Here is a 27596-nt window from a genome sequence, read left to right on the forward strand (position 1 = left end):
TCCACTGAAGTCAATGGAGTTACCCCACTATAAAACCAATTAGAATTAAGCCCTACAAGTACAATGTTGTCTTAAGGGAGGTAAGCAGGAGGTGACTATCAGTATATATTTTGCATCTTCATCATGCAATATTCATTCAAATCCCCCTTTGGCACCTCTCTGCATTATTCAAGTACATAATCCCATTGGTACTATTGCAACTACTGCATTGAGTACGGGGTTGCAGGAGTTAACAAGATCTATATCTCATACTGTAATAGATATATTAGAAAAACAATCACTCTGGTAAAAACAAACTTTCCCTTTTTATACTATAATTTCTGGTATTGATTTTCTTTTTCGCACTGGTGTGGGAGTGGGAGCCTTTGACAATGAGTTTGCTATAGTTATTTCTCATTGTTCTGTGATAAATAGGTAATTACTATAGCAAAGGATCAGATATCTCCTGTATTTATACATTAGACATCCCCTGCACCAGCTATCATTTATACCAGCACATAACTTCTTTGTCTTGTCATGTTGCTGGTTTTTAGGTAGGTATATTATGCAGTTTGGAGCAGGGCATGAGACCCTATTTACATTTGACACACATTGACTTGGTTTTTAAACTTCTAAACAAGATGCCTGATCCTGTCCTCATTAAAGTCAGTGGGTAGAACTCTCACTGACTCTCAGGAGGAGCAAGGTGCAGTTTCCTTCTCCTCGTGGCCCCATGCATCTGCACAGTATCTGTCTCAGATATTCAGGCCAGGCTCAAAATCCAGCCCTTCTTGAGTAATGACAATGTGCACACTTTCAAATAGCTCCTGGGGCCTGATCCTGCTTTAGTAAAGTGCTGAGCCTTTATTGCCTACCACAGGAACAGGATCAGGTCCTTATTTAATATTTGACTCCCATTTGTAAATTGTAACATTTATTTGTGCTATTTGATTTGGTTAAACTCTGCTCTTTAATCTCCTATCTCAGAGATGGTTTAAAAGCAGAGATTCCATGTTAAGCTTAAGAGGGCTGATAAATGAATCTAAAATGACAAAGTGTCATTTTAAAACACTCGAGGAAAAATGATAATGTTTACTGCAATGGATGTTTAATGTTTTCTGCAATGGATGTTTACATTTTGCTGTCAGCCTTCCTAACATGAGGTGTATGTGTGTGTGTTTGCATTTTATAGATACAATCTATCAATTTTCAAGCTTTATCTGGGCACATGCTTTTATGGTTTTCAGAAAAACGTAATACTTTTTAACAGGTTTTAGAGTAGCAGCCATGTTAGTCTGTATTCACAGAAAGAAAAGGAGTACTTGTGGCACCTTAGAGACTAACAAATTTATTTGAGCATAAGCTTTCGTGAGCTACAGCTCACTTCATTGGATGCATTCAGTGTTTTTTCCACGAAATGCATCCGATGGAGTGAGCTGTAGCTCATGAAAGCTTATGCTCAAATAAATTTGTTAATCTCTAAGGTGCCACAAGTACTCCTTTTCTTTTTGCTAATACATTTTAAATGATCTAAAAGAGATGGTGTAAATCTTCGTCCAGATGAATGTGCATCTGCTAAGTCATGAAAGTTTATCTGAAAGCTGAACTAGTACAGGGTTCTCAGTATATCTTTTTTCTTGGTTTTATTTGTTGCATCAGGAAGAAAATGTTATGTTGTTGCTAGCTATCATTTATTCATCACAAATGTGTGTGGCACCACAGAGAGCAAGTGTGAAGAGCGGTACTAGCTCTGAAGGGCTTTGCTTCAGAATAGATGACTGACTAGGAGAGATGACAGACAAGTGGGATTTAAGGAGAGGAAGGATAAAAGTGACTAATATTATGGGATTGCTTTGGCTAGTTCAGAACACATAGGTCTTGAATTTTCAAACACACTCATGTAGGCACCAAAATAGGTGTCCAGATTTTGAGAACACTTCAGCATGTTACATGCAGTGCTCTCTTAATCTGACTGCAGATGTCACCGTCTGAACTTCTGGATGCTGAACTCTCTTGTGAAAATCTGGCCCACAGTGATGTCAGGTTGTTATGTTTTTTGTTTTTAAATATTTTTATTCTTTCTAAATGACTGTACCCTTTAATGTGTGTCTACTTTCCTTCCTTCCTCCTTGTTTGTTCTAGCAAGTAAGAATGGTAAAAAGGGAATAGGGAAATGGGGGTGCTAATGATGAGTTATTGGGGGAAAGAGAAGGTGGATAGAGAGTGATAGAAAGGGGAGGATAAAATAGAGATAGTGAGGGAGAAGTATATGTTGGATGATGGATGGGGAGTGAGGTACATAAGTAGGGGAAGTGATAGAAGCAGACGTTAGAGTCCAAAAGGAGAAAGTCTAGTACTGGGAACATTTGGTGATATCAGGAGGTGAAAGTTCTCTTTTCTGCTGCCTGCATTAATGGCTGTAGGACTTCAGGTGGTTTAATGGCTTTACAGTCTCCCCTAGTAGCCGCTTCTGACAGGGTGATTGGCCTCATCATGGTTTGGGTATGTTGTGTGGGCTGTTGTCCCAGAGTGGCTGATCACTGGTCTGATGTAGGTAGGCGGGAAGGGGATTCGTAGACTTGAATCTCTTCCCTGGTTCCTTGCTGCTGTTGACTGGGAGGGCAGCCAAAGTGGCTGTTTATTGCCCAAAGGTCTATATAAGAAGATGCTGTTGTATCACCTGAGGTACGGTCCCATTTTTAATTAAAAAAAAAAGACACAAGGAATATTCCTTATTCAAATGAGAACACATGTTGGCAAAGAGAGCCAGGGAATACCCATCTGCTGAATTGTGCTCTGTTAAAGGAAAAGATAGCCAAGCTTGCTAGCCAATGGGAGACTTGATTCAAAGCTCGGAGAGTTTACCAGTGAGAAAAAAACCTCAAGGCACCAAAATATACTAGCTCCTTGCAATCAGACAGGTTATCACAGGGTCAAGGAACTGATCAGATCAAGTTGAGTTAGCGCTCTGTGTTGTTGGAAATAAAATTTAAATGGTGGACTCTTCCCCTACCCCATTTACACAGGAATACAAGTCTGAAATCTCTCTAGAAATGCCATGTTTCGAGGGTGTGGTCTGTCATGTTACTTAATAAAGAATTACAGAAGAAGTCACTTTCTCTTAACACTGAACATGGAATTTTATTATAGCAAGAAAAAAAATTAACTCCAAAGCTATTCTCTGTGCTTCACTGCAGAGCTTCTGCCTAGGTTAGAACCTGCTATAGATTTAAAGAAACAGTACACATATCCTAGGGTGACCAGATAGCAAGTGTGAAAAATCAGGGGTTGGGGGTAATAGGCACCTATATAATATAAAGCCCCAAATATTGGGACTGTCCCTATAAAATCAGGACATCTGGTCACCCTAACTTATCCTCAAAAACAGAGGGCATGTGCAGAGGGCCATCTCCACCAGAGCTAGCTCCAGCATTTTTGCTGCCCCAAGTGGCAAAAAAAAAAAAAAAAAAAAACTAGCTGGCGAATGGGGAGGCGGAATCCTGCCCACTGAACATGGAGGGGGAGTGATGGTGCGGCTGCCGAATTGCTGCCAGCGACTGAAGAAGAGTTGTGTCCCCTCCGCGGAATTGCTGCCGAGCGCAAAATATGCTGTGACAGAGCAGCCTCCAAATTCCTGCCACCACCGCGGGCGGATTGCCGCTCCAGAGCCCAACATCCTGCTGCCCCTTTACATTTGCTGCCCCAGGCACCTGCTTGGTTTGCTGATGCCTAGAGCCGGCCCTAGTCTCCGTACCCCATGGCGTGTGGCAGCACAAAGGTCTTTGCCACTCACTGAAGAGCAGGAATATTGGTGGGGATGGGGGAAGATGGGAGCATGGCCAATGAGCCTATTTAAGGTATACATGCAATGGCTCCAAAGCTTGTGTAATTAATGGAAGCAGCTGCTTGTCCTTTATATCCAGTAGTGGCAGCTGAAGCCTGGATTCACTGGTGATCAAGTCCATACAAACAGTTCCTAGGGATAAAGCCCTTCTAGTTCGTTTATGGAAACAGTTTTGATCATGGAAACAGGTTTTGGCCTTAAGGGCATATCATGGAGAGCATTCAAGTTCATTCTCCTCCAGGGAAAAAAAAACAATGGATGAAGTGAAGAGCATGCTGGGACACTTACTGGGTGGAATATGAAAAGCATTGCCTTGTCCCATTTATTGCCTCATCACAATCCAATCTATTCTATTCCTATCAACATCAGCATGGTTATTTGAACCACAAAATGTCTGGGAATCGGGTCACCATTCAATGTACCTCTCTTGTGAGTCCCATCGTGCTGCAAGTTCCTTGCAAGCAGTGACTCATTTGGAGGCTCTACTCCCTGTAATGCCTTGTCTGAAGTGGCAGACCAATGGCAGCAACCAGTGAGGCAAAACTGAAGAGAAACTTACAAAATTCAAATAACAAAAGAGAAGAAATGAAGGGATGGGAAGAAGGGGAGGAAGAGAAAAATCAATGGAAAGCAGGAGAGGAGGAATAAGCATGGAAGTAAAGTGCAAGGAAGTAAAAATTAGAGAAATAGAACACTAAGGAACAACTCACCCTACAAAAGGGTGACAAAAGGTACAGAAAAGAGGGAAGGAGTGGAGAGAATGAGAAATAGAGAAAGGAATGCCATATGAGATTGGGATAAACTGAAGGTTTATCAAGAAGGTTTATAAAGAAAAGGAGGAAAGGGAAATGAATGAAAGGACGTATGAAGAGAAGCAAAGGAAACAGGTAGATGGGGAGTTGTAGAAGAGAAGAGGCAACAGAGAGGAGAGGAGAACAGAGGCTGCCAGAAGCAGGTCAAAATCACCAGCTCTCACCATGCCCCCTCCCTTGCCGCTAAAGTAATTGCTGTGAATTGCTCCACCTCAGTTATTCCCACGCAATCTGTTACCTTGTTCATTCCTCCCCTCCATCCCTGACTATGGGACTTGCTCATTCTTCCCAGCAGCAAGTGAACACTTGTTTCTGAGCAGAGAAAGGCCGGTATGGAGCAGCAACTCTTGGAAGTGAAGAGTGGGAGGTGGGAGGAAGGGGGAAACAAACATCAGCATTGAATAATTCATTCATCATTCTTATTTCCTTCAGAAGAGAGAAGTAATTTCAACTCTAGGCCAAATTCTGCACTCAGTTATAAATAGAAGTCACTTGGAATTCCACCCTTTTTATAACAGAAGCAAAATTGGACCCCTAGAGGAGATTTCATCGATGTTGATGAGTCCTCTTCCTTCAGTGATTAAATAAACACACAGACTCAGTGAACAGAGTTGTTTAGCTGCAGGCATTGTTAGGTAGTCTGAAGCCATATGAAAATTGCCTTGTTTAATTCGTCATCATCAACTCTAAAAACTACTGAGGTATGTCAAAACTTTTGCAAAAGTTTGCCAACCTCCCAAGCAAAGCTGGGTCCAGTTGCAAGTGAAACTGGAGGGTTTCTGATTTTATCCTGAAATGGTGTGAAACCCAAAAGTGTAACAAATGTGGGTTAAGATCTATGCAAAGGACCAGTATGGTAGTGGATAGAATGCCAGCCCTTTCTGGGTTGTTGAGTGTGACTATGTCCTAGGGAGTAATGAATTTGAGGAGCAGCTTCATTGTTTCAGCATGAATACCAGCTGATTAAGAGAGAGGCATTAACGAGGGCTCTTTGAAAAGCCATTTTGCCTGCCTTCTCAGACAAAAGAAAGTTGCCAGGGTGACGCAACCTTTTAGAAAGGGATGTGAAGTCCTCTCCTGAGAAATGGATGATATTAGCTGATGGGCTTTATTTGAGATACAGGGGGGTTGTGGCTGAGTATTCTTGGAAGAGTGTGTAATGTGTAAAGAGTCATTGCTGCCAAGGTATCTTTGTGTTTTTTGAACCACACTTTTTACACAACTGTTCAACCCTATGCTGAGTGGGATACCATAAGCATTCTTTTGAAAATGTGCAGAATGTTTTTGAAGAAATTACATGAGGATATTTAAAACATGCACTTTTCTGGCAGAAGAGAGGTAAATGTGAATTGCTGTTAGTTTCCAAGTTATTATCTAAAAGCCTTAGGGAGAACTCTCTCTCATTGCCCAAACAATCTGTGGATAATTTAGCACATCTTTTGTACTAGGAATAGAAAAACATGTCTAAATAGAAGTGTACAGTCCGAGGACTGCTTGAAACTGCTGGAGTTAATGTCAAAACTTCCGTTCTCTTGAGTGGGAGCAGGATTGAACCTGTGAACATCATTCCTTTTAAACATAAGGTATTGCCAAAATAATTCCTTTCATGTCATATTAAAGGCCTGCTGATTTAAAAAAGAAAACAACACACTTCAAAAATTACCAGCCCAGAAAAACTTTAAAGACTAATTTATTTTGCAGGTGTTTTTGTGCTGCGGTTTTGGTTTTTATTTTATTTTTTTAATCTGGTATTTTACTGTATTTTCAACTTGATGTGACTGGGTAGGGACTGTGAATTTTGGCTCTGTAAAAATATATAGCCCCTTATACTGTATATACAGATTATGATGTATTTGAGGATCCTTTTTGCTTTGTTTTGCTAACCCCATGATGAGCTTGACAGGCTGGCAATCAGAAAAAAGCTTCTTCTGGGTTGTAAACTGAACATATTTGAGGCCAGGCCATAGGGCCCCTATTCTGTCTGCTGATGTAGCCTCTTAACACCACTCTGCCAGTGGTAAAGGAGCCATAAGGGAGGCATAGACAGTCTTCCATATCTTAGTGAGATTCTGCAGCTGGTGTAGGGATGGTGGAATGGCTCTATTACCCCCATGCCTTATCCCTGTCATAGCAGGGCGATTGATAATGTGTCAGAGGCAAGTGTTACTTCTTACAAACTGGCTCAGTAACTGACTGTATGGTCACTGGCCGGTATGAGTGGACCCAGTCACTGGGTCCCACATGTGTACAAGCCAACAGGATCTGGGTGGAGTCTAGTCACTGATTCTTGCTCTGAGACACTTAGGCATACTCCCGGGCTCAGACCTCTCACCTGACCCCCTTCTGTGGGATATGGAATGCTGCCTAGACTCTGGAATCAGTGTGTCAGACCTTCCAGGCCACCCAGTCACTTACAAATACCCCCTCAAAGTTCCATCTACACTCTCTGGGCTTCTCAATTTAATCCTTTGAAGGGACAATGTGGCAGGACAGAAAGTAAATAGGCTTACAGAAGGAACTGACTTTACTCTTAAAGCAGGTGAGAGTTTAGAGATCTTTGAAAATTACAATAGTTCTGAGATGCACCTTCCCCTAGACTGAGCTTACCTGTTTTTGTGAGTCTAAGGTTCATCAGCATTTCAGGCTGGACAGAGTCTCTCCTGCCCCTCCTCTCTCTCCTGCAAGTCCTTCCTTTGTGTGGCAGAGGCACACAGAGCAGGACCCCACTCTTAAATATGGTCCCTATCTCCTTGCCAGTGGCTCAGTCCCCAGTGCAAAAGCATGGTCCCTGTGTTCCTCCAAGACCAGAGACTGCTCCTTTCTAGCACTCCCTGAGGTACAAATCAGGCAAAATGGGGTGGGGAGGAAGAGGGATTATAACCCTGCCCCACTTTTACCTTGGGCATTGGAGTTCACTGGCTGTGAGGAGAGCATACTGCAGCCCAGTAGCGGGTGTGACAATGTTTTCACTCCCCTGCTCACCCTGGAGCTCTGGGTAGGATTGTGCCTAACAGAAGAAGAAAGCGTCATGAGTTGATGCAGCTCCCAGCCTCCTCCAATGGGAAGAGTGTCTAAAAGCCGCAACTATCCTCTTGAACTGGAAGATATAAACAAGAGAAAGTAAATACGGAACCCACTTTACCATTCCTACTGAGTAGCTTCTCTGACTGTAACCATGCTCGTCAATAGGACCGGTAACAATGATAAATATTCAACAGAACTGACTCCGGGTCTGATTCTGCTCCCACTGAAATCAGTGGGTGTGTTGTCACTGGCTGCAGTGGTTCATGAGCAGGCTTATACTTATATACAGGTGCAAATGAAAATGTCTGTGTTGGTTCAGTGCATGTTTCAAGACCTGACATAATTATTTGTGATTTGGTGAATTGCTTACCAGTTATTTCCCACTTCTTGTAGTGTCTTCAATGATGAATCAAAGCAATCAATGAAAAACTGGCATCATTTTCAATATCTGGTCTGTTGTCTTTGTGTCTGCTTCCCTGGTAACTCATAGCTCCATCTGCTATCCTGGTAAAGTCACAGATAGTGATATAAGGAGATCTTTGACACAGTTGTTTATAACTTTATGGTATTTTAAAACTAAATAAGGTCATTTAACACTTGTAGGGCCCAGTATTGTGCCATCTAAGTCAATGGTAAAATTTCTGCTGGTTAAAATGGGAGGAGGATTGACCTTTAGGGGTATTTTTAAAAATAACATTTGTACAATGGGATATGCTCTCCCCTCAGTGAGCATGAATAGTTTTCATTAGCAGTTTCAAAACATGTTTTTTCCCCCTGATTACAACTAGATTGTTTCACTTGTTTTTCACAGCACTAGAAAATGTTCTACCTCAAATATATATGTAATAGTTGAATATAAAAATCTGAAGTACAGCTGTAAACATTATTGGCCCAAATGTCCCCCCTGCTACACTTATGTAACATCACTGACATCAATAGAATTCTTTGCACATGTATCTGAGGAAAACATTTGTCCTGATAATTTTAAAAAAATCATACTCTTTCTTTTCAGCAAAGAGGGTAGAGTTTGATAAAGAGTTTCAAACCAACATTCATTTCAGAATTAAAAGTTACTGCAGTAGAAAGTAACTGGTATACTTTTGTAACAAAGCTGTTACAAAGCCCCTCAGTGAGCATGAATAGCTTTCATTAGCAATTTCAAAACATGTTTTTCCCCCCGATTATAACTAGATTGTTTCACTTGTTTTTCACAGCACTAGAAAATGTTCTACCTAAAATATATATGTAATAGTTGAATATAAAAATCTGAAGTACAGCTGTAAACATTAGTGGCCCAAATGTCCCCCTGCTTATACCCATGTAACATCACTGACATCAATAGAATTCTTTGCACATGTATCTGGGGAAAGAATTTGTCCTGACAATTTTTAAAAAAAATCATAATCTTGCTTTTCAGCAAAGAGGGTAGAGTTTGATAAAGAGTTTCAAACCAACATTCATTTCAGAATTAAAAGTTACTGCAGTAGAAAGTAACTGATATACTTTTGTAACAAAGTTGGGTCTACCTAAGATGGCATGGCTGTTGCCATCCTAGGTCATGGAATGTAGCCTATGCAGGAGCCCAAAGTACTGAAAGGATTCCTCAGAATGCTTTGGATCTGTCACTTACTCTGGCTTCCTATGGTGCTAAGAACAAGGGAAACATAAGACCTACCATACTAGGTCAAACCAGTGGTGCATCTAGCTCAGTATCCTGGCCTGACATGGGCCAATACCGGAGCTTCAGGGGGAGTGTACAGAATAGGGCAGTTGGAATGATCAACCCTGTCTTTCCTTCACAGCTTCTTGCAGCCAGAGTTTTAGGATTGCCGCAGTCATAGGGTTGCATCCCTGACCATCTTGGCTAATAGCCATTGATGGAGCTATCCTCCATGAACTTATCTAGTTTTTCTTTGAACCCAGTTATACTTTTGGCCTGTCACAATATCCCATGGTACTGAGTTCAATAGGTTAATTGTTTTTTGTGTGAAAAAAGTACTTCCTCTTATTTGGATTAAACCTGCTGCCTATTAATTTCATTGGTTGATCCCAGGTTTTTGTGTTTTTGGGAGACAGTAAATAACACTTCACTTTTCCCAACAATGCTTGATTTTATAGATGTCAATCATGTACCCCCTTAACTGTCTCTTTTCTAAGATGAACAGTCCTAATCTTTTTAGTCTCTCATGTGAAAGTCGTTCCATCCCCTTGATCATCTCTGTAGACCTTCTCTGAATCTTTTGTAGTTCCACTATATCATTTTTGAGATGAGTTGACCAGAACTGGACACAGTATTCAACATGTAGGTGTGCCATGGATTTATATAGTAGCATTATGATATTTTCTGTCCCTTTTCTAACAGTTCCTAACATTCTGTTAGCCTTTTGACCTCTGTTGCACACTGAGCTGAAGTGTTCAGAAAATATCCATGGTGACTCCAAGATCTCTTTCTTAAGTAGTAACAGCTAATTTATAAAGTGAAGCAGTAGTTTTTGATGCCTCTTCTCTTTTATGGAAAGTTGTGAAAAATATGATCTCTTTTAAATGTGTGCATGCAGCACTGAGAGCAGATGACCTACCTTTCAAAATAAGAGCTAACATACTGTGGATTCAATAGTGCAGCACAGATTCAGAATATAATACTTAAAGATGAGTTATTTCCATTGTAAAGGCTGTTTTTCATGGGGGTTGGTAATTCAGCCATTTTAAATTGTTGCACACTGAAATTTTCAGTGTGCTGGGGAATTTTGTTAATGGGATCATAACGATTTAATAATGTTGGTGAGTAATCAATAGTCATCAATGCAATAAAAATGTTTAGGGCTACATTGTGCCTCTAAGGCACTGCCCATCGCAAGTACCATTGTACCATGCCAGGGGGGAAATAAAGAGACATTCTGCCTTGGAGGATCATAGTGACCCTCAGAGCTTCCCATTTGCATCGTGAGTAAGAGTAATTTGTGATGTTTCCTTTAAAAAGCTAGATCACACACCCCTCATTCACCAGACAGCTCTGTGATATGTACCATATGTCCACCAATTCCTCACTTCTCCTCACACTCTTTTTAGCAAGCTGCACCCAGGGGATAGCAGGTCTACCAGCAGCCAGTGCAATTCCTTGAGCACAGATGTTGCAGTCTTTTTGTAAAAGGTACAGGCTCCCTGCTTCCACTGTGCAGCCATGTCAGGCAGGGCCAGGACTTTATCTTAATTACAAACCATGTTATCCTCCAGTACTTGGGATGTAAAGCATAGTGGGTATGTTTTACTTGATGATAATACCGAGTCTGTCAGTCTAACTGTATCAGCATCCAGATATGGTGCGGTGGTTACCATTCCACAATCAACGGTTACCATTCCACAATCAATGGTTACCCCAATTTACTACACATCTCCAGGAAACCACAGTTCTGCACTATACTTAAAAAAATAATAGCTACATTATAGCATAATGTTGGTTTCAATGTAGGATGAGTTGTTAGTGCTACAAATACTGGCTACGTCACAAGAACAATAGTTACATCTTATACAGGGACTGCAAACATGTTTCAATAAAACTTTAACAAATTCAATGGAAATGTCTCAATGTTTTATCCAAATACTATAGTAAAATCAGTAGCTCCTATGCACTGACATGCAAAGAGCTTTTATGAAGTATCATACCATTACAAACTATTATTTATCCTGACTCCCACTCAGTGCCATGACTATGGAAATTGTGACAGCTTTCTTGAAGTTGATAAGCTCTCACTGCAAGAATTGTCCTAGCTATCATTGAAATCATGTTGTAGATCCTTCATGCCTAATAGGATTTCATTGGAAATGACTAAATTCAATGCATAGAAATAAATCTAATCAATAATCCAGTGTTGACATAATCACAGATTAATTATATATTTATGACAGTGCATTCTATTCTTAATAAAGGATGTTTTGCATTAACTAGCACTGATATTGCATCTTCTATGATACTGTCTTAATGGAACCATATAATGATTTGAATTGGTTTTATTTTTAAATGGAGGAACAAAGTCCAGATTTTTAAAAGTATTTAGGCATTTGTGCTCTTAGTGTTGTAACAAGTAACTGATTTAGGAGCGTAAACCTCATTTTCAAAAGGAATTTAGGCACTTAGGAAAATTGGTGAGCTTTAGGTGTCTAAATGCCTAAATCCCTTTTGAAAATGAGGTTTACGCTCCTAAATCAGATAAGTGTTGCAATGCTGAATGCAGCAGTGCCCAAGTACCTCTAAAAATCTGGACCAAAGACAGCAAGCCTTCACCAGCTAAAATGTGGAATGCCCTTGATTTATTTATTTAAATTTTGTACCTATATTAATGTCACTTCCTGGTTCTTGTATCCTGGGAGGAGCTTTGACACACAACACAGCTTGGAGGCCATTTTAATTAATGCTTTAATCACTGTTCTCTTCAGGATACTTAGCTGGTGGTCTAGGGTGGGTGGTCTTGTCTACCTATTCTGAATTTTATTTATAGGGCATCAGGTTCCATTGATGGAGACAGCATCATATTGTGTTTGTAAATTTTTTTTATGGCTTTGTAACATATGTTGAGAATATTTTTTAGGGTGCTCACTGAATCACTAGCTGACAGTGGTCAGAGAATAAGCAATTGTCAGTCCCAAGATGAGTGTTCTTGAACATTTATGCTTGCAGGCAGCATATAGGTGGGGAGCATAGTTTGACATGGACAGAACTTGCTTTAGGCAGTGAGGCTGATGAGAGGTACTAGAACAGCAACAGGCCAAACACTTGCACAGGGTAGAGTTCTGTCAGTGCTGACATATAGCCACAGTAGAGAAGAGTAAGATGATGACCTCTGACTGAAGTTTGTTTCAATTTCTTAATTAAAAGATGACATAGAAACATTTTGAAACAAGTATACATAAAACGTATACAAATACCATGAGGAAGGTCATTCCACTTCCTGGTCTGAGATCAGATAGCAAAATGTAACCCTTCTGCCCATCAGAATTGGCAGCATCAAAGGCCAGGTTCAGTATCTAGGGGTTTGGTTTCAATAACACAATGTGAAACCAGCTCGAGCCCCCACCCACTGACCTGGGACAATTACATACCACCCCTCTGGGCCCCTCTAAGAGGCAACACTTCCCCTCTCGCAAGCACAGAGTCTGAGTGTTGCAAAAACCTTTTAATAAAGGAGGGAAACGATGCGGCATTATGTTGGGGAAACACCACAAACAGGATCCATACCACAAACCATAAGCAAAAGACCCACCCCCAAGTAATTTTGGCAGTATCCTTTTCCCCTCAGGGTCTTATGTCCAGCAATCCAACAGTCACCCCACCCACAGTTTCTGTCCTTGGTCAGTGCAGCCCCCGGTGTTCAGAAGTTCATCTGCAAGTTTACCGCCCAGCCTGGGTGGAAGTGGGGGGAAGGTATGGAGGACATCTTACATGCTCCACTGGTCAGGTTGACTTCTGATTACCAGGCATCTCCATGGGGTTCTGCTGCAGTCTTCACCGCCAGCTGTGCCTCTCCGCTATCCTCTCCACTATCCACACTGTTAGCCATCCTGCTAGCCCTCCCTCATTTAACACAGCTCTTAGTCAGTTCAGCTGTTAGTAAAGGGGGGGGGTGTCCTCAGTGCTAGCACGCTCAGAAGCACTAGCCCAAAGTAGGTCTAATGCTTAGACCTAGGAATCAGTGATTCCTAACAAGATTCCTAACTGAGTCAAAATTAGCTCTGTTCTTACGCAATGGAGAGGGGAGGGGTCAAAGTGGCATTTTGGGCCCACACATGCCTGTCCCCAGCCTCTCTCAATTCGCTGAGCTTTAAAATCCATGTCCGTTGCCTAGCAAGTGCTACTTAGTTGAGGGCAAGACTTTTCATCATAAAATGCCAAGTATAGTTCTACTGTCCTTGATTCACTTAACCAGGATAACACCACTTTATTACTCCTGCCCCAATACCAAAGAGACTGGGAATCCCACAGCAGCCAAAGTGACCATTTGGGCAAGCAGTCCATCATGCTAGGCAGGGTGGGTGTGCCCATGCAAACGAGATCAGCCCCTGAAGTCCTTTTCCACAGCTCACCACCAGATGTCAGGGTAGAGATCATTCTGACTCTGCTTACATTACCATATCTGAGATAGAAGCTAAACTCAAACAGCTTAATGGAGCAAAAAGGATATTACGACATGTGATACCTGATGAACAAGACAGACACTTGTTACTGATACTTACATTCATAGACCGGACCAAAGTTTTCAAAGGCCAGCCTCCACTTTGCATGTGCCAAATAGCTCAATCAAATTTGCAGCTGCATCTTCCTGGTGCTAACACCTGCATGCATGTTAACACCTGCATATGCACTTTAAATAACCTAACACCTCTCTCCATGATGTTTTCATTTGCATCCCTTCTCAATGGGATTTTCAGGGGCATTTTCTAAAACTTGCCCCTCACCCCCCACCCTAGGTCTGAGATTATTCAAAGTTCTGTATTTCTTGTGGATACATGAGGAGGCCAAGAAAATTTACTCAACTGAGCACTTAGCAGCCACACAAAATGCTAGAAACAGGCAAGAGACACAATTAAGAGTAGAAAATGTCACCAAAAAAAACAAAAACAAAGTTTAAAGTGAAGGTGAACCAAACTTTTGTATTTATTGTCCAGGAAGATTCACCAAGGGCAATGTGGTGAGGGATGTATTTCAGAACAAAGCAATTTCCAGGTGAACTTTTTTTGTGCAGAGCAAGCTGTAAATGATAAATATTCTCAATTAGATTGTAAACTCTTAGATCTAGTCACTGTCTCTTTGTTATATACTTGTGCAGCACCTAGCAAAATGGGACACAAGGAAACTGCAGCTGATGCCCAGCAAACAAGAGCTACACTTGCTGACTCAGCAGGATCAGCTCACTGGCAGCAGACTGCTGATTGGACACCTCCTAGTATAAAACTTCCTGTTGCTGCCACAACCTTTGTCTAAATAACTAGTTGCCAAGCCCGATGCTGACCAAATCCAAGAGACAAAGTCTCTGCTTCCTTGCCTGGTTCCCACTTCATACCTGTTACCACATCCTGCTCCCTTGCCCTAACTCTAGTTATTGGCCTTCATCCTGCAGCATTTAAAGACAGAAACCAGGAATCTGATTAGCTCTTAGTGATCACTAGAGCTGAAATCAATGATAAGCTGGTCTGCAGGTTGAGCCTTACACCTGGTTAAGTGTTGCATGACTCTTACTCTAACTCCTCTTCAACCCTTGGCATGGTTTCTAAATCTGACTGTGGCTGCCACCCTTGGTGTGACTCTTAACTGTAATCCCAGCTCTACTTTAGGCTCTGACTGCTAGATCAGTGCTGTCTGTTGGCACTACCAGAACACAATTACTCATAATTAATTGCAGCAGTTACAAGAGTGTCAGATATATTTGGGCATCAGAGAATTTGGGCAACTGGGTAAACACAGAAATAATGAAATTAAATCCCATTTAAGCCCTAAGGATGAAATTCTCAAAAGAATTCAGCACCCAGCACCAGATTTTCAGAAGAGCTCAGTACATTGGTGGAGATTAGGTTCTTTTTAAAATCTGGCCTTAAGTGTCACCATGACAGCTACTGGGTCCTGAGTTCTTTTGCAAATCTGATTCTTATTTGGATCCTACATGGGTACTGAGCTCTTTTAAAAATCTGGCCTCAATAGGAAACAATGAGCACTTGAAAATCTGGCCCTGAGCTCTTCTGAAAATCTAACTCTGTGAGTGCACAGGCTCTCTGAAAAGTTTCATCCAAACTCAGTATAAAGCCTTTGGTCACAAAAGCATAGCTCAATTATTATTTTTTATTATTATTTTAAAAGTTAAACATTTTAAAATTTCAGTTATTAAAAAAAATACCCCATTGTTTGACAAACTGCATGATTTAAACTCAATATATTTATTTTAATTAATTTTGGTTACATATTGGCCCACATGTGGTTAGCCTAAGAGCTTTTGAATGTTGCCTATAGGGAGAAGCAGTTGGATAGTGGGCGTTTTAATATTAACACTTTTTATATATCTGACTACAAATTCCCTTCTGACGCAGAAGTTCACTTAAATTCCAACATGCTATTTTTGTCATCCATATCTATCTATCTATCTATCTATCTATGTGCAGTGGTGTTGTAGCAGTGTAGGTCTCAGATTATTAGAGATATAAGGTGGGTGAGGTAATATCTTTTACTGGATCAACTTATGCTGATGAGAGAGACAAGCTTCGAGCTTACACAGAGCTCCTCTTCAGGCCTGAAGAAGACCCACTGTGTCTCTCTCTCGATAAAATGGCATTCATAAGAAGATGTTGGAAAACTTCAGCCTGGCCTAAAAATCTGTTTTGTCTTGCTACGTTTTTTTTGTTTCATAGATCTCTGATTGAAAATGCATGCTATAACAGAGGATGCAAACCTGTTCTTTCCCCATTTTTATTTTCCATTCATTTTTGGTGTTTGTAATGCAGTTAAATTGGATTATGATGACAGCAGAAGAATAATTTGATCAGCTGGAGCCAAGTCCATTGTAGACAGCATTAAATCTCCCTTTGTACTGTAGTCTAATCTCCAACATCACTGCTATTTCAGTCCTGAGCCACTGCCAGTAATACTGAATTGTGTTAAACTGTGTGGTGACTCAGTGATGTGGACAAGCATCCATTAGGGATTGGGACGAGATCATGAGACATTTTATTGTTGCTTAGTTAGCTCTTCATCGTTATAGAGATTTACATTACATTTTTATGCGCTTAAGCCAATGTTTAAATAAAACCCCCGAACAATTACAATTCTGGATCTATGTACTGGCTAGAAAGCAGGCAGATAACAATTTGCAATCTATCTCTGTGCCATTTCTGCCCCTGGCATTAACTGTATTGGTGTAAACCAGGGTTGAAATGAGCTCTCCTCTGCCATCTATTGATGAACTTGGGAGAAAGACTCCAGGAGCAGACCATATTTGCATAGACATACCTACTGGGCCTAGGTGATCAGCAGACAGACCTGCTTTACCAGAATGATCAAATATGGCTTTTTTGGGTTAAAAGTCACTTAAGTTTTAGATGCAGGGGTAATATTATCCTTAGTGTCTGACTATGTACAGCTGAACTGTACTAAGTAGGAACTTAATTGAGGGGAGATCACCCTAACTTGAAGCTCACTCACTAAGCATGGAGTATTGATGCCAAAGCTAAGTGTAAGGGGATAGGGATAGGTGTAGGTGTAGGTTGGGCACTCTGTTTATGGAGTCCTATGTACCATTTGACAAGCATTTAAAGACAGAAACCAGGAGTCTGATCAGCTCTTCGTGATCACTCGAGCTGAAATCAATGATAAGCTGGTCTCGGGGTTGAGCCTTACACCTGGTGTGGAGATGATGTTGCGGAGAAAGACAACGCAGAGGATGCAGCAAATGGAGCAGCAGTGAGCTTCCCTGTTACCCACAGAGCTGGGCTAAGAACTGGGCTAAGTGGTGGAACCTCAGAACCCGGCATTTTAGCTAGCAGCAGCAGCAGTGAACAGCGGCAGCAACTGCAATGCTGGCAAGCAGCAACAGGTGGCAGCATCGCTCCACCACCCATTAACTCCCAGGACCGGGAGGTGGACCCGCCTGAATGCACCCCTGGACACAGACAACAAACTGCTAGTGGGGCGGGACTTGAACTGGTTCTGTTGTGTAATGCTAAGAGGAACTCCTAGATATTGAACGTGGGCTTTGTTTCTGACAACACCACCTGGTGTTACATTAGTTATGTTGGGTTGTGCTATGTCTATCAGAGAGAAGGGACGATGAAAAGGGCGAGTAAGAAAGTAAGGGTGAGAAGATGAGAGAAAGGAAAGATGGGGTGCAGGGCTGGTAAATTGGAGAGAGGAAGAAAAGGGAATGGAATTTATAATGTAGTAGAAGTAGGCACATTATAATGGAGTGGGGCATAGCGGGAGAGGATACCTTATTGTTCTTGTGGCATCAAAGTACTTTGAGATGTGGCCAGTAGGTTTATGGTGTGAATGATATGAATGTTTCCTATTTAAAGAGTGGAAGATGAGTCCAGTAGTCAGAGTGCTAGCCAGCACTATGGGAAACTTGGGTTTTACTACCTGCTCTGCCACAGACTTCCTGTGTGATCCAGGGCAAGTCAATTAGCCTCTCTGCCTCAATTTCCCATTGTAAAATGGGGATAATAGCACTTTCCTATGTCACAGAGAAGTTGGGAGGTGTTTAGATACAAGAGTAATGGGAGCACAGAAGTACCATAGATGGATAAATTGCATACCATATAGAAACATTAAATAACAACAACAATAAAGAGATCCACCATGCCCAGTACATTTCAGTTGTGTTTTGATTTTTGTGTCTGGCTTCTGTGAGATTAATAAAATCTTTGCAGAGATAATAAAATCTTCACAACAAAGACAGAACATTTTTGTCTTTTGTAGATACATTGTTATAACGGAGACAGAACTGTCTGGCAGAAACGACTTAAAAGAAGAAATGTTTTTTGTAGGAAACATCTGAATCAAGCTGAATTCTAATAGATCGATCTTTCTTGTCATCTGTAGGTCTTTTTCCTTCATGCCTTTTGGTTTGTGGGAGGATCATGCAAGCTGCATTTAAATCTATATCTATACTAGAACATTGTGGAGTAGACACAACAAAACAACATCTACGCCTTTAATGGCAGACTGTCTACCAACAAGGTTTATACTGTCTGTCCTGTGCACAAAAAATAGCTTGATAGGGAATTCAGTATTTTCATGATGCTGTTATAGGGAATTTCCATGTATTTGGTTTTCATGTATTCACAAGGTAGATAAGTACCTCTGATTTAGTATACTACAGGACTATTGTAGATCAAGATATTTGTAGAATTAATTCAACATAGCTTCTCAGCATGTTCTCTATAAAAGAGCTATAGATGCCTAAAATACTGAAAAGTATTCCTATATTCCCTTTAATGGGAAAGTTCTGTTGTTAAATATTTATTCATCTTTATAAAGAGCCTTGAGAAGTTTTGATATGAAGTGCTATTGAAATTGTTATTGTCTTCAAATCTCAATGCTAATGTCTAGTCTAGTGCATGTGCTAAATCCTGAAGTAGTCAGTTCAGCAAGGTGAAACAGAGCTGTTGCCCAGTGTTTCCTCTACAAAGAGACTCCTGCTGGTTATGGCAGGATTTCTCAGAGAAAGTAGAGAACAATGCACTATGCAACTGCTCCTGCATTATTTAATTCAAAGGGAGTTTTGCAAACAGAGTCAGTGGGAGCCAGATCAAGCCACACTGTGGGGGAGAGGGGGTTACTTTCTTGCTCTGAGCAAGAAGAAAGGTGTGCTTATTTGTTGCAGTTTATCAGATACCTCCTAACCCAGAGACCGCAGCTAAATGAGGGCCAGATGTGTGGGCTGCCACATTAGCCTGGCTTATCTTCTACCACCAATCCAGTGCAATCCTTTCAAGCTGCACATGTATCTGGGGGTAAGATATAGCCACATTTGTATTTTAATTGACAGGCTTCATCTGAGAAGCATGTTACTTGTTATCACTTCCAAGAAGTTACAGGTTCAAGTCTGATCAGTGCCCATTTTCCTTTTGTAGAAATGTGGACATTTACAAGTGTGTGAAGTGAGAAAATCAAAATGGAGATGGTAACATAAAAAATACTTCCTAAGTCAAGAATATAATTTTAGCCTCCACATGCTTTCTTGGTGTCAGTAAAATGAGCTATTTCCTTTAAAAGAAAATGTTAAGGATCAGAACTTTTGCCACGATATCAAAAAAAGAGATGTTTAATACTGTCATAGGCTGGTGGTTTTTACATTCTACATCTGTGCTGCAGTATTATTATAACATTCTCAGTTATATGGAATTTCAGCTGTGATCTGGAATCTTGACATTAAGAAACTCAATGTTTGATTTATTTTTCCAATATATTCAAAATCAGTTTCTTAAGGAAACCAAGGCATAAGGACTGGATTGTATAAATAAAATGAGAATGAAAAATAAAAATCAAATAAAAATATTCTGTGGTAGATTGCAGTAAATGACAGGAAAGGGAATGATGCCTTTGGGTTTGCAATAAAACCTTTTTTTGTCATCCATCCTGACTTTTTGGTTATGGATCCTGTCCTTGACAAGTGGCCATGGAGAATAGCAAAAAATAAATACCTTTGTGTGTGTGTGTGTGTGTGTGTGTGTGTGTGTGTGTGTGTGTGTGAGAGCACATTTCAAAGTGTGGACTTTGCTCTTGAGCTTTGTTTTCACTTTTTGATGGTGAAATTTATTTTTCTTGTGTTTTGACAGGGATTGTCTCCTAAATTCCTCATTTCCATCTCCGCTCGATGTAAATCTGCCTCTGTAAATCTGTAGAATTTATGATCACAGTAGCTTTCCTAGGGCAACCACCACATTATTTCACAAGATCAGGAAAGGAGAGATGCTACTATAAGTGAACTGAATGTATACAGAGCTCTGAAGTTGCTCGTTATATTGTTTAGTTCATTTTACAGCCAGAAAGACTTGAGATGCCAGCATGGTACTTTTTAGAACTTATATCCTAGTAAATCCCCTGTCTCTAGAGATCCTATATTGAGATACAGAAAATTAATACAGTGTTCTGGGTAGGGCACCTAGATTTTAACGATTATTTAAAAAATACTGCAGCAGCATGTGTATTGTGGGTGCTTTTTCAGCTTTTAAGTACAAAGGCAAAAAAGTAAGGCAAAAAGTCCAGTCTCTCTGATAATATTCAACTTTTTGCTGTTTAAACTAGTAGAAATGGTAAAGTTCAGATTTTTTAAAAGGCTGAATATTAATTCAAAATGCAAATCATTTAACTGGTCTGGAAAACGCTCATGGGGGACAGATTTACAAAGGTGCTTAAAGATGCACATAGGTACCTAATTTACAGAGACCTTTTAAAAAGTCCTGCTGAGAGCCTAATTCTTATTGATTTTCAGTGGAAGCCAGGCACCTAACCTGCCTAAGCACTTTTGAAAATCCCTCTAGGCACCTATATGCATCTGTAGGTATGTAAGTATTTTTGTAAGTCTGGCCCTAAGTGCTTAGTACCATCCACAATCTTATTTACTTTAATGAGAATACTCCTACTAGTAAGATAAACTCAGTAGCGGGTAAGGCCCCACAAGTCATTATTTTTGTTAGCAGGGATTAGTTAAATCATTATTTGGGATGATGGAAGAGGGAGGAAAACATCAGTCTCCAGTCTTGCAGAAGTTTGGTGAACATGGGATGAGATTGTTCAGAAGGCTAGAAAGCTGGTGAAGCTCCCTCATGCCACCCAGCCTCCATTACTACCCACCAACAAACCATAGTACTTCCTAGAATTAGCTAGGGGCTAAATTATGACTTTAGCCCTAGGTAAAGGAGCTGCATGAGCTACATCATCCCAGGCATAACCCCAGCCAGGCACTGTGACTCAGACATACCTCTCTGGGAAATGGTTCCTTCCCTGATCCACGCTGGCTCTTGAACCCAGGAAGAAAGGGTTGGGAAGGAAATAAGTGGCTGCTGCCCTTCAAAGGGTGTAGCTTGCTTCCTTCCTTCCTGACTAGCCCCTCTGGCCCATGAGTAGGGGGGTTGGAGGCAATACTTCACCCTTTCCCTACACCCCTCTACTATCTCCACTCCACTCACAGTAGGGAGTACCAGAGAATAGGGGCTGTGCTCCATATCAGATTGACCACAGGATCTGGATAGGTCTGATTCACTTGAGTATAGAGGCGTTGGCTTCTTACTCCTCTGTAAACCCCTGATTAGCTGAGTAAGACAAGGGCCATAAGGTAAGAATGGGAGGTCCTGGCCTGGGGCTGGCTATTAGAAGTAGAGAGGGTCTGGCTGCAGGTGATGTGGAGGGGAGGGCTCCTTAAAAGTTCAAATCTATGGAGTTTGGACCATATTATTCCTGTTTTTTATTCATATTGCAGTAGTGCCCAAAATCCCCACTTGGCTAGGTCCCCATCCTGCTGGGTATTCAGTAAGATACTTCTTTGTGAACTGGAGGGTTTGGTTCCTTTCCATCAGCTGTGAACCCAACTTCAGGGTTCAGTTCAAATGCCCCTTCTTAAAACATCAAACTTTTCAGGATTCATGCACCTCTAATTTTTACACTTGGAAATGGAAACAGCCTGTTTTTAGAAGTAGGATGAGCCACTGAATGGAAATGCTATTGTTTAAAATTCAGGGGATTTTACTCCTAGAGTTTTTATATACTTTTTTCATCCTCACTGACAGTAATGATAGGAATTATAAATGTTTTGTGGCTGGGGTGGGCAACATTCATGGATAATGCAAATTCTTTGGAGTTGATTCATATGGTCTGGATAAACCATCAAATGTGCTAGAATGTGTTTAGACACTGGGGGAAGGAGCAGGCTGATCGTCTTCCTAGAAACCCAGAACATTATCTTGGTTGTGCTGTTCATTTCCATCTTCTTAGGTTTTTAAATCATCTGCCAAAACCAGCTCTGCATTTCAGTTCACCAGCCAAGTGCTGACATTACTTTGCCAATTGGCATTTCCATAATTAGCAGGTTTATGAGTGTTGCTATATTAAACACACTTGCTTCAATTTACAAAAAAAAAACCACAACAAACAACAAAACCCTTTGCCTTCTGTCTAGGAGTGACTGGGTGACATCTTATAAAGTAATGGTGAGCAATGACAGTCACGCATGGATCACTGTCAAAAATGGATCTGGAGATATGGTGAGTACCACAGAACAGGAGAGCCACAAGGAATAGTGGGAAAGCATTACTTAGGGAAAAAATGAATCATATTGACTTTTGATGTGCCACGTAGTAATATATCTTCTTGAAAGGCTCTGTGAGGCTGAAAGGGGAATGATGTATGTATCCCCCTAGTCCTTCTCATTGTCTGAGTGCGCCTGCCCCAGCTCTGCCAGTCCCTGACCCACTCTGCAGTGTAGATCAGCAGGGTATCTGATCTGCAGGATACCATCTATTATTTTGAAGAACTGGCCCCCTCCCACTCCTTGCACATAGGAGGGGATAGATCAGATACAATTTCCAATCCATGGGCCAGATCCTTAGTTGGTGTAAATCCATTGATGTAAGTTGAACTACACTGATTTACAGCAGATGAGGATGCCTGCAGGGTGCACATTATTTTAGAGAGGCTGTGGAGAACATGGGGCTGTGACACTCCCCTTTTACTCTGGCCCATTAATAATTGAGCTGAGAGCGTGTTCTCCCTGAAAAGCAATTATCTCTGGGTTCCCCTCACCTACCTATCAGGGCACAATCTCATTCCACCTTTAAGTTCGATCAAGTTCCAGATGTTTTACCAAAGGTTCGGAGAGTCCTGTGAACTGAACTTGACGTTTTTGTATGTTTGTACCTGAATAGATTTTTGAAGGAAACAGCGAGAAAGAGATCCCGGTACTCAATGAACTGCCAGTACCAATTGTTGCACGTTATATCCGTATAAACCCTCGGTCATGGTACGAAGAAGGGAGTGTCTGTATGAGACTGGAAATCTTAGGCTGCCCCCTGCCAGGTAAGCACATTTCTCCATTACGATTGGCAGCATTGCCCACAAACTTTGCCAAGACCACATTACTCAGCTCAGAAGGAGTCCTAAAGCCTATCCTGGCATTAATAGCTCTCTATTGAATGGGCAATCAAAGTTGTGTAAAAGGTAACAGAAATACATTCTACCCAGCTACAGTGATAGTGTCAGTGTAATTCTATTCAATTGCAACAAAAAGATATTTATAATGGACTGTGACAAAGTTCCTCCTCTGCCTTGGTGGGTCCTGTGCTTATTGGCGGAGTTGCTCGCCTCAGAGATTCCTCGCAGCCCTCAGTTTGGCCACTTTCATGGCTCAAATCTGCCGTTCACTCAGTTAGCCTCATCACTGGGCAGCATGGGAAAAAGGAAGAAGAACAATCCCCGCAGTCTCTTATGATCCACCTAGTGGATCAGTGAACAGGCCAGAGACCTACCCCTCTGGTGGAACCCACAATCCAGGTCAACTCCTCCGGTATCAAGTAGGGAGTTGAGGGGATGGGGGGAACCCGGGCCTGCCCTCTACTCTGGGTTCCAGCCCAGGGTCCTGTGGATTTCAGCTGTCTACAGTGGCTCCTGTAACAACTGTGTGACAGCTACAACTCCCTGGGCTACTTCCCCATGGCCTCTTCCCAACACCTTCTTTATTCTCACCACAGGACCTTCCTCCTGATGTCTGATAATACTTGTACTTCTCAGTCTTCCAGTAGTATGCCTTCTCACTCTCAGCTTCTTGTGCCTCTTGCTCCCAGCTCCTTGCACACACCTCACAAACTGAAGTGAGCTCCTTTTTAAACCCAGGTGCCCCGATTAGCCTGCCTGTCTTAATTGATTCTAGCAGCTTCTTGATTGGCTGCAGGTGTTCTAATCAGCCTGTCTGCCTTAATTGTTTCCGGAAAGTTCCTGATTGTTCTGGAACCTTCCCTGTTACCTTACCCAGGGAAAAGGGACCTACTTAATCTGGGGCTAATATATCTGCCTTCTATCAGTCTCCTGTAGCCATCTGGCCTGATCCTGTCACATGGACATTATTAATAAACCAAAATTACACATCTGATCTTATGAGGGATTGCTCTTATGTTCAAGCTGAGGTGCAGATTCATAAACCTTATTGAGTGCATATGTACCAGTGTTAATGGAATGATGCATTGAAAGGCTCGCTTGTGAATTGCCTAGAGTCACAGATTTTAAGGCCAGAATGGATCACTGTGATCATCTAGTCTGACTTCCTGCATGAGATAGACTGAATGACTTCCCTGAATAAATTCTTGCTTCAGGTCTGATAGCTATGCTTGGAGTAGAGCATATCTTTTATGGGGGAAAACCCAACCTGGATTTAAAATTTACCAACTCTTGGTAAATTTTAAATGTTGGCAAATGATTTCATTTTCCTTTAAGACTGTGGAAGTCACACATCCCGAAAGTCAACAAAAGATCTTTTAAATATTAGATATTTCATTAGTCATACTCATGCAAAAAATATCTAGTGCCTCACAAGGTACCATATACAAGGTGGAAACTAAGTCAAGGCCATTCCAGAAAAAGGGCGTTCAAAATTTCACAATGCCTCAAGCTTACATCTCAGTTATGGGTTATCATAACATAGCCTAGTATCGGGCTTATATACAGATATATATATGTAGATCTGTTTGTTCCAGTCTTTTCTACGATTTTCAACTGCTCATTTTAAATCTTTCATCTGCTTTTTTCTTTGAACTTGAATTCTGATATTTTGGGGATAGCTCTTCCTTTTTTTTTTCTACAGGGGTCTGTGAATAGTATTTTCAGAAATACTAGAAACATAAAAAGAACTGCCTTTCCAGAGCTTATCAATACTCCTTTAACTGCTCCTGTTGGGAGACTTGCTGCCTCCAATTCCACGGTTGATGTAGGGTCATCCCACTGAAAGTACAGCAGAAAGAACCTAGTGACTAGCAGAGAGTAATGAGCGCCTCAGATTTCCATTTGAAGTATATTCCATGTGGCTTTGGTTAGTGTGTCTATAGGCACATTCTTTATAATACTGGATGTCAGACAAAAGTAAATGAGAAGCTCTTATTATTACCATGGAACCAGTAGCAAGTGCACAGGAGAGACAAGCATAGTGTTGTCCATGGGATAATGAAGATGACACTGATACCATGCTGGAGAGCAACATGTGCCACAGGAAAGGTGGAAAGTTCTTACAACCGTTTATTTTCAATTCTGTAAAACTGCATTTGCTTTATTCAAGCCAAAGAAGAAAAGAGCCAAAATGTGGTACTTTGGAAAGTAAATGTTTTTAATAATAGAATAACTATGTTATAAATACTGGAAAAACTACAATTGACAGGTCAAATTCTGCTCTCCCATCATGAGATAGTTCACAGTAACTCATTTGACTTCAGTGGGTTACACTAATTGATAATGATAATGTAATTGAGATCAGAATATGATCCATTGTAACCACAAACTCACCTTCACTTGGGTTGAAGTGACCAAGTTCTGATTTCCTTTTCACCTTGGATTAGAATGGAAGCAGTTTCAGGTCCTTACTTATATCCATGTTTCTGCATGTTAGTTGTTTATGGGAGCCATTCTATGCAGTGGCTGTTTTTGTTTGTCTTTGGCATTAGGGCAGACAGTTTCAGAGTCGGTGAAAAATACTCATTAAATATGGAGGGTTGTTTATTTTTTGAATGTTTGAAAAGGCTTAGGATTTTCATGGGGATTTATATAGTAGGCAATTGGACTGGGTGGAACAACATCTGAACATTTTCAGAATCCCATGTGAATGCCGTAACCACTAGGCTAAAGATTACTAGAGGTGTAACTCTGAACTGGCTTCATTGGAAGCAGCAGTAGGCCTCGGTGCATTTGAAAATCCTACCTTTAAATCCTTACCTAAGCACCTAATTATGTTTCCTGATTTCTATAAGTGTTGAATATCCTCATGCCTCCCATTATATTCCATAAAAAAGTTTATTCATGCTTACGGCAATTGGGGGTTGAAATCAAGAAACTTATTTAGGTGCCTACAGCGAAGAATTTGAATAATAAGAGCTTGAATTTATCCTTTTAAGTACTTCTTTGAGTTCCTAATAAGTAACCTGATTTTCAAATGTGATGAGCACTAATTTTCAGAGGAAGGATAATCACTGGAAGAAAGATTTTTACCTCTAGGGCTGTGGGGCCAATTTAGACAAAATAAGAACCAACACATATCTTCATTCAAAACTCAAACCAAACATTCAGGAGATGCTAAAAAGTTTAGCTACCTTGAAAATACGTTTACCTTTTTATGCATTTCCTGGAAATAGCCAGGACTGGAAACTACAGTATATAGCACTGAAAAACTCATGAGAAAATCTTTCCTTATAAGATCTGTAGTCTGATTTATGACCAAAGTGAGGATGATTATCTGACCTGAATCTTTTAAGATGCTCTCATATTTATCATAAAAATATTCATGCAATACTCATAATATGCATTTTTGTGTATTGTAGGATACTTTTGATCAGCCCCTCTTGCTAGAGGGAGGATTAAACTATCCATTAGCCCTACTGAAACTCTACAAACATATTACACACCCATGGAGGTGTGGCTCAGCAGACATATCAAGTGATTTTCTGTTTCATTGAGGACAAGGCATGTTTATGTGTAGATGGAAAGATGCAAAAAGTCTTTCCTGCAGCAGGAGGATGGTACAACAGTCACTAGCAGAAGAGAAAGGTGATGAAGGCATCACTGGTTATTTAATTTCCTCCCTGGTTTCCAAAAATGTTGCTACTTAGACAGATACAGACTGACACATACAGTCTTTTGCAGTTGCCTCAGAGGGATAGATGTGCTTTTCTTTCCAGTCTTTTCTCAAAGGTAACATAAAGCAAAAAGGTTTCAGAGTGATAGCCATGTTATTCTATTAGCCAAAATAACGAGGAGTCCTTGTGGCACCTTAGAGACTAACAAATTTATTTGGGCATAAGCTTTTGTGGGCTAAAACCCACTTCATCAGATGCATGAGTGAAAAATACAGTAAGAAGAATATATATTATAGCACATGAAAAGATGGGAGTTGCCTTACCAAGTGGGGGTTAGTGCTAATGAACCAATTCAATTAAGGTGGAAGTGGCCTATTTCCAACAGTTAGGGTTACCAGATAGCAACTGTGAAAAACCAGGACAGGTGGTGTGGGGGGTAATTGGTGCCTATATAAGAAAAAGTCCCCAAAAATGGGACATCTGGTCACTCTATCAGCAGTTGACAAGAAGTTGGTGAATACCAAGGGAGGGAAAATTATTTTTGTAGTGCTAACGAGGCCAATGCAATCAAGGTGGCCCATTTCCAGCAGTTGACAAGAAGGTGCGAGTATCAGCAGAGGGAAAATTTCTTTTTG

The 27596-nt window shown here is 40.9% G+C and overlaps 1 protein-coding gene across 2 annotated transcripts in view; it reads left to right on the forward strand.

Annotated features, from left to right (window-relative positions):
* CPXM2 (carboxypeptidase X, M14 family member 2) overlaps positions 1-27596 on the forward strand; it is a 105385-nt gene that overhangs the window by 41476 nt on the left and 36313 nt on the right. For both annotated transcript variants that reach the window (XM_038411664.2, XM_043518931.1), the window contains exons 5-6: positions 22314-22398; positions 23059-23209. In XM_038411664.2, coding sequence (XP_038267592.1) covers positions 22314-22398; positions 23059-23209 — 236 coding nt within the window. The remainder of the gene's footprint in view (positions 1-22313; positions 22399-23058; positions 23210-27596) is intronic.

Source organism: Dermochelys coriacea, chromosome 7 (assembly GCF_009764565.3).
Source record: "Dermochelys coriacea isolate rDerCor1 chromosome 7, rDerCor1.pri.v4, whole genome shotgun sequence".
NCBI classification, from domain to species: domain Eukaryota; kingdom Metazoa; phylum Chordata; order Testudines; family Dermochelyidae; genus Dermochelys; species Dermochelys coriacea.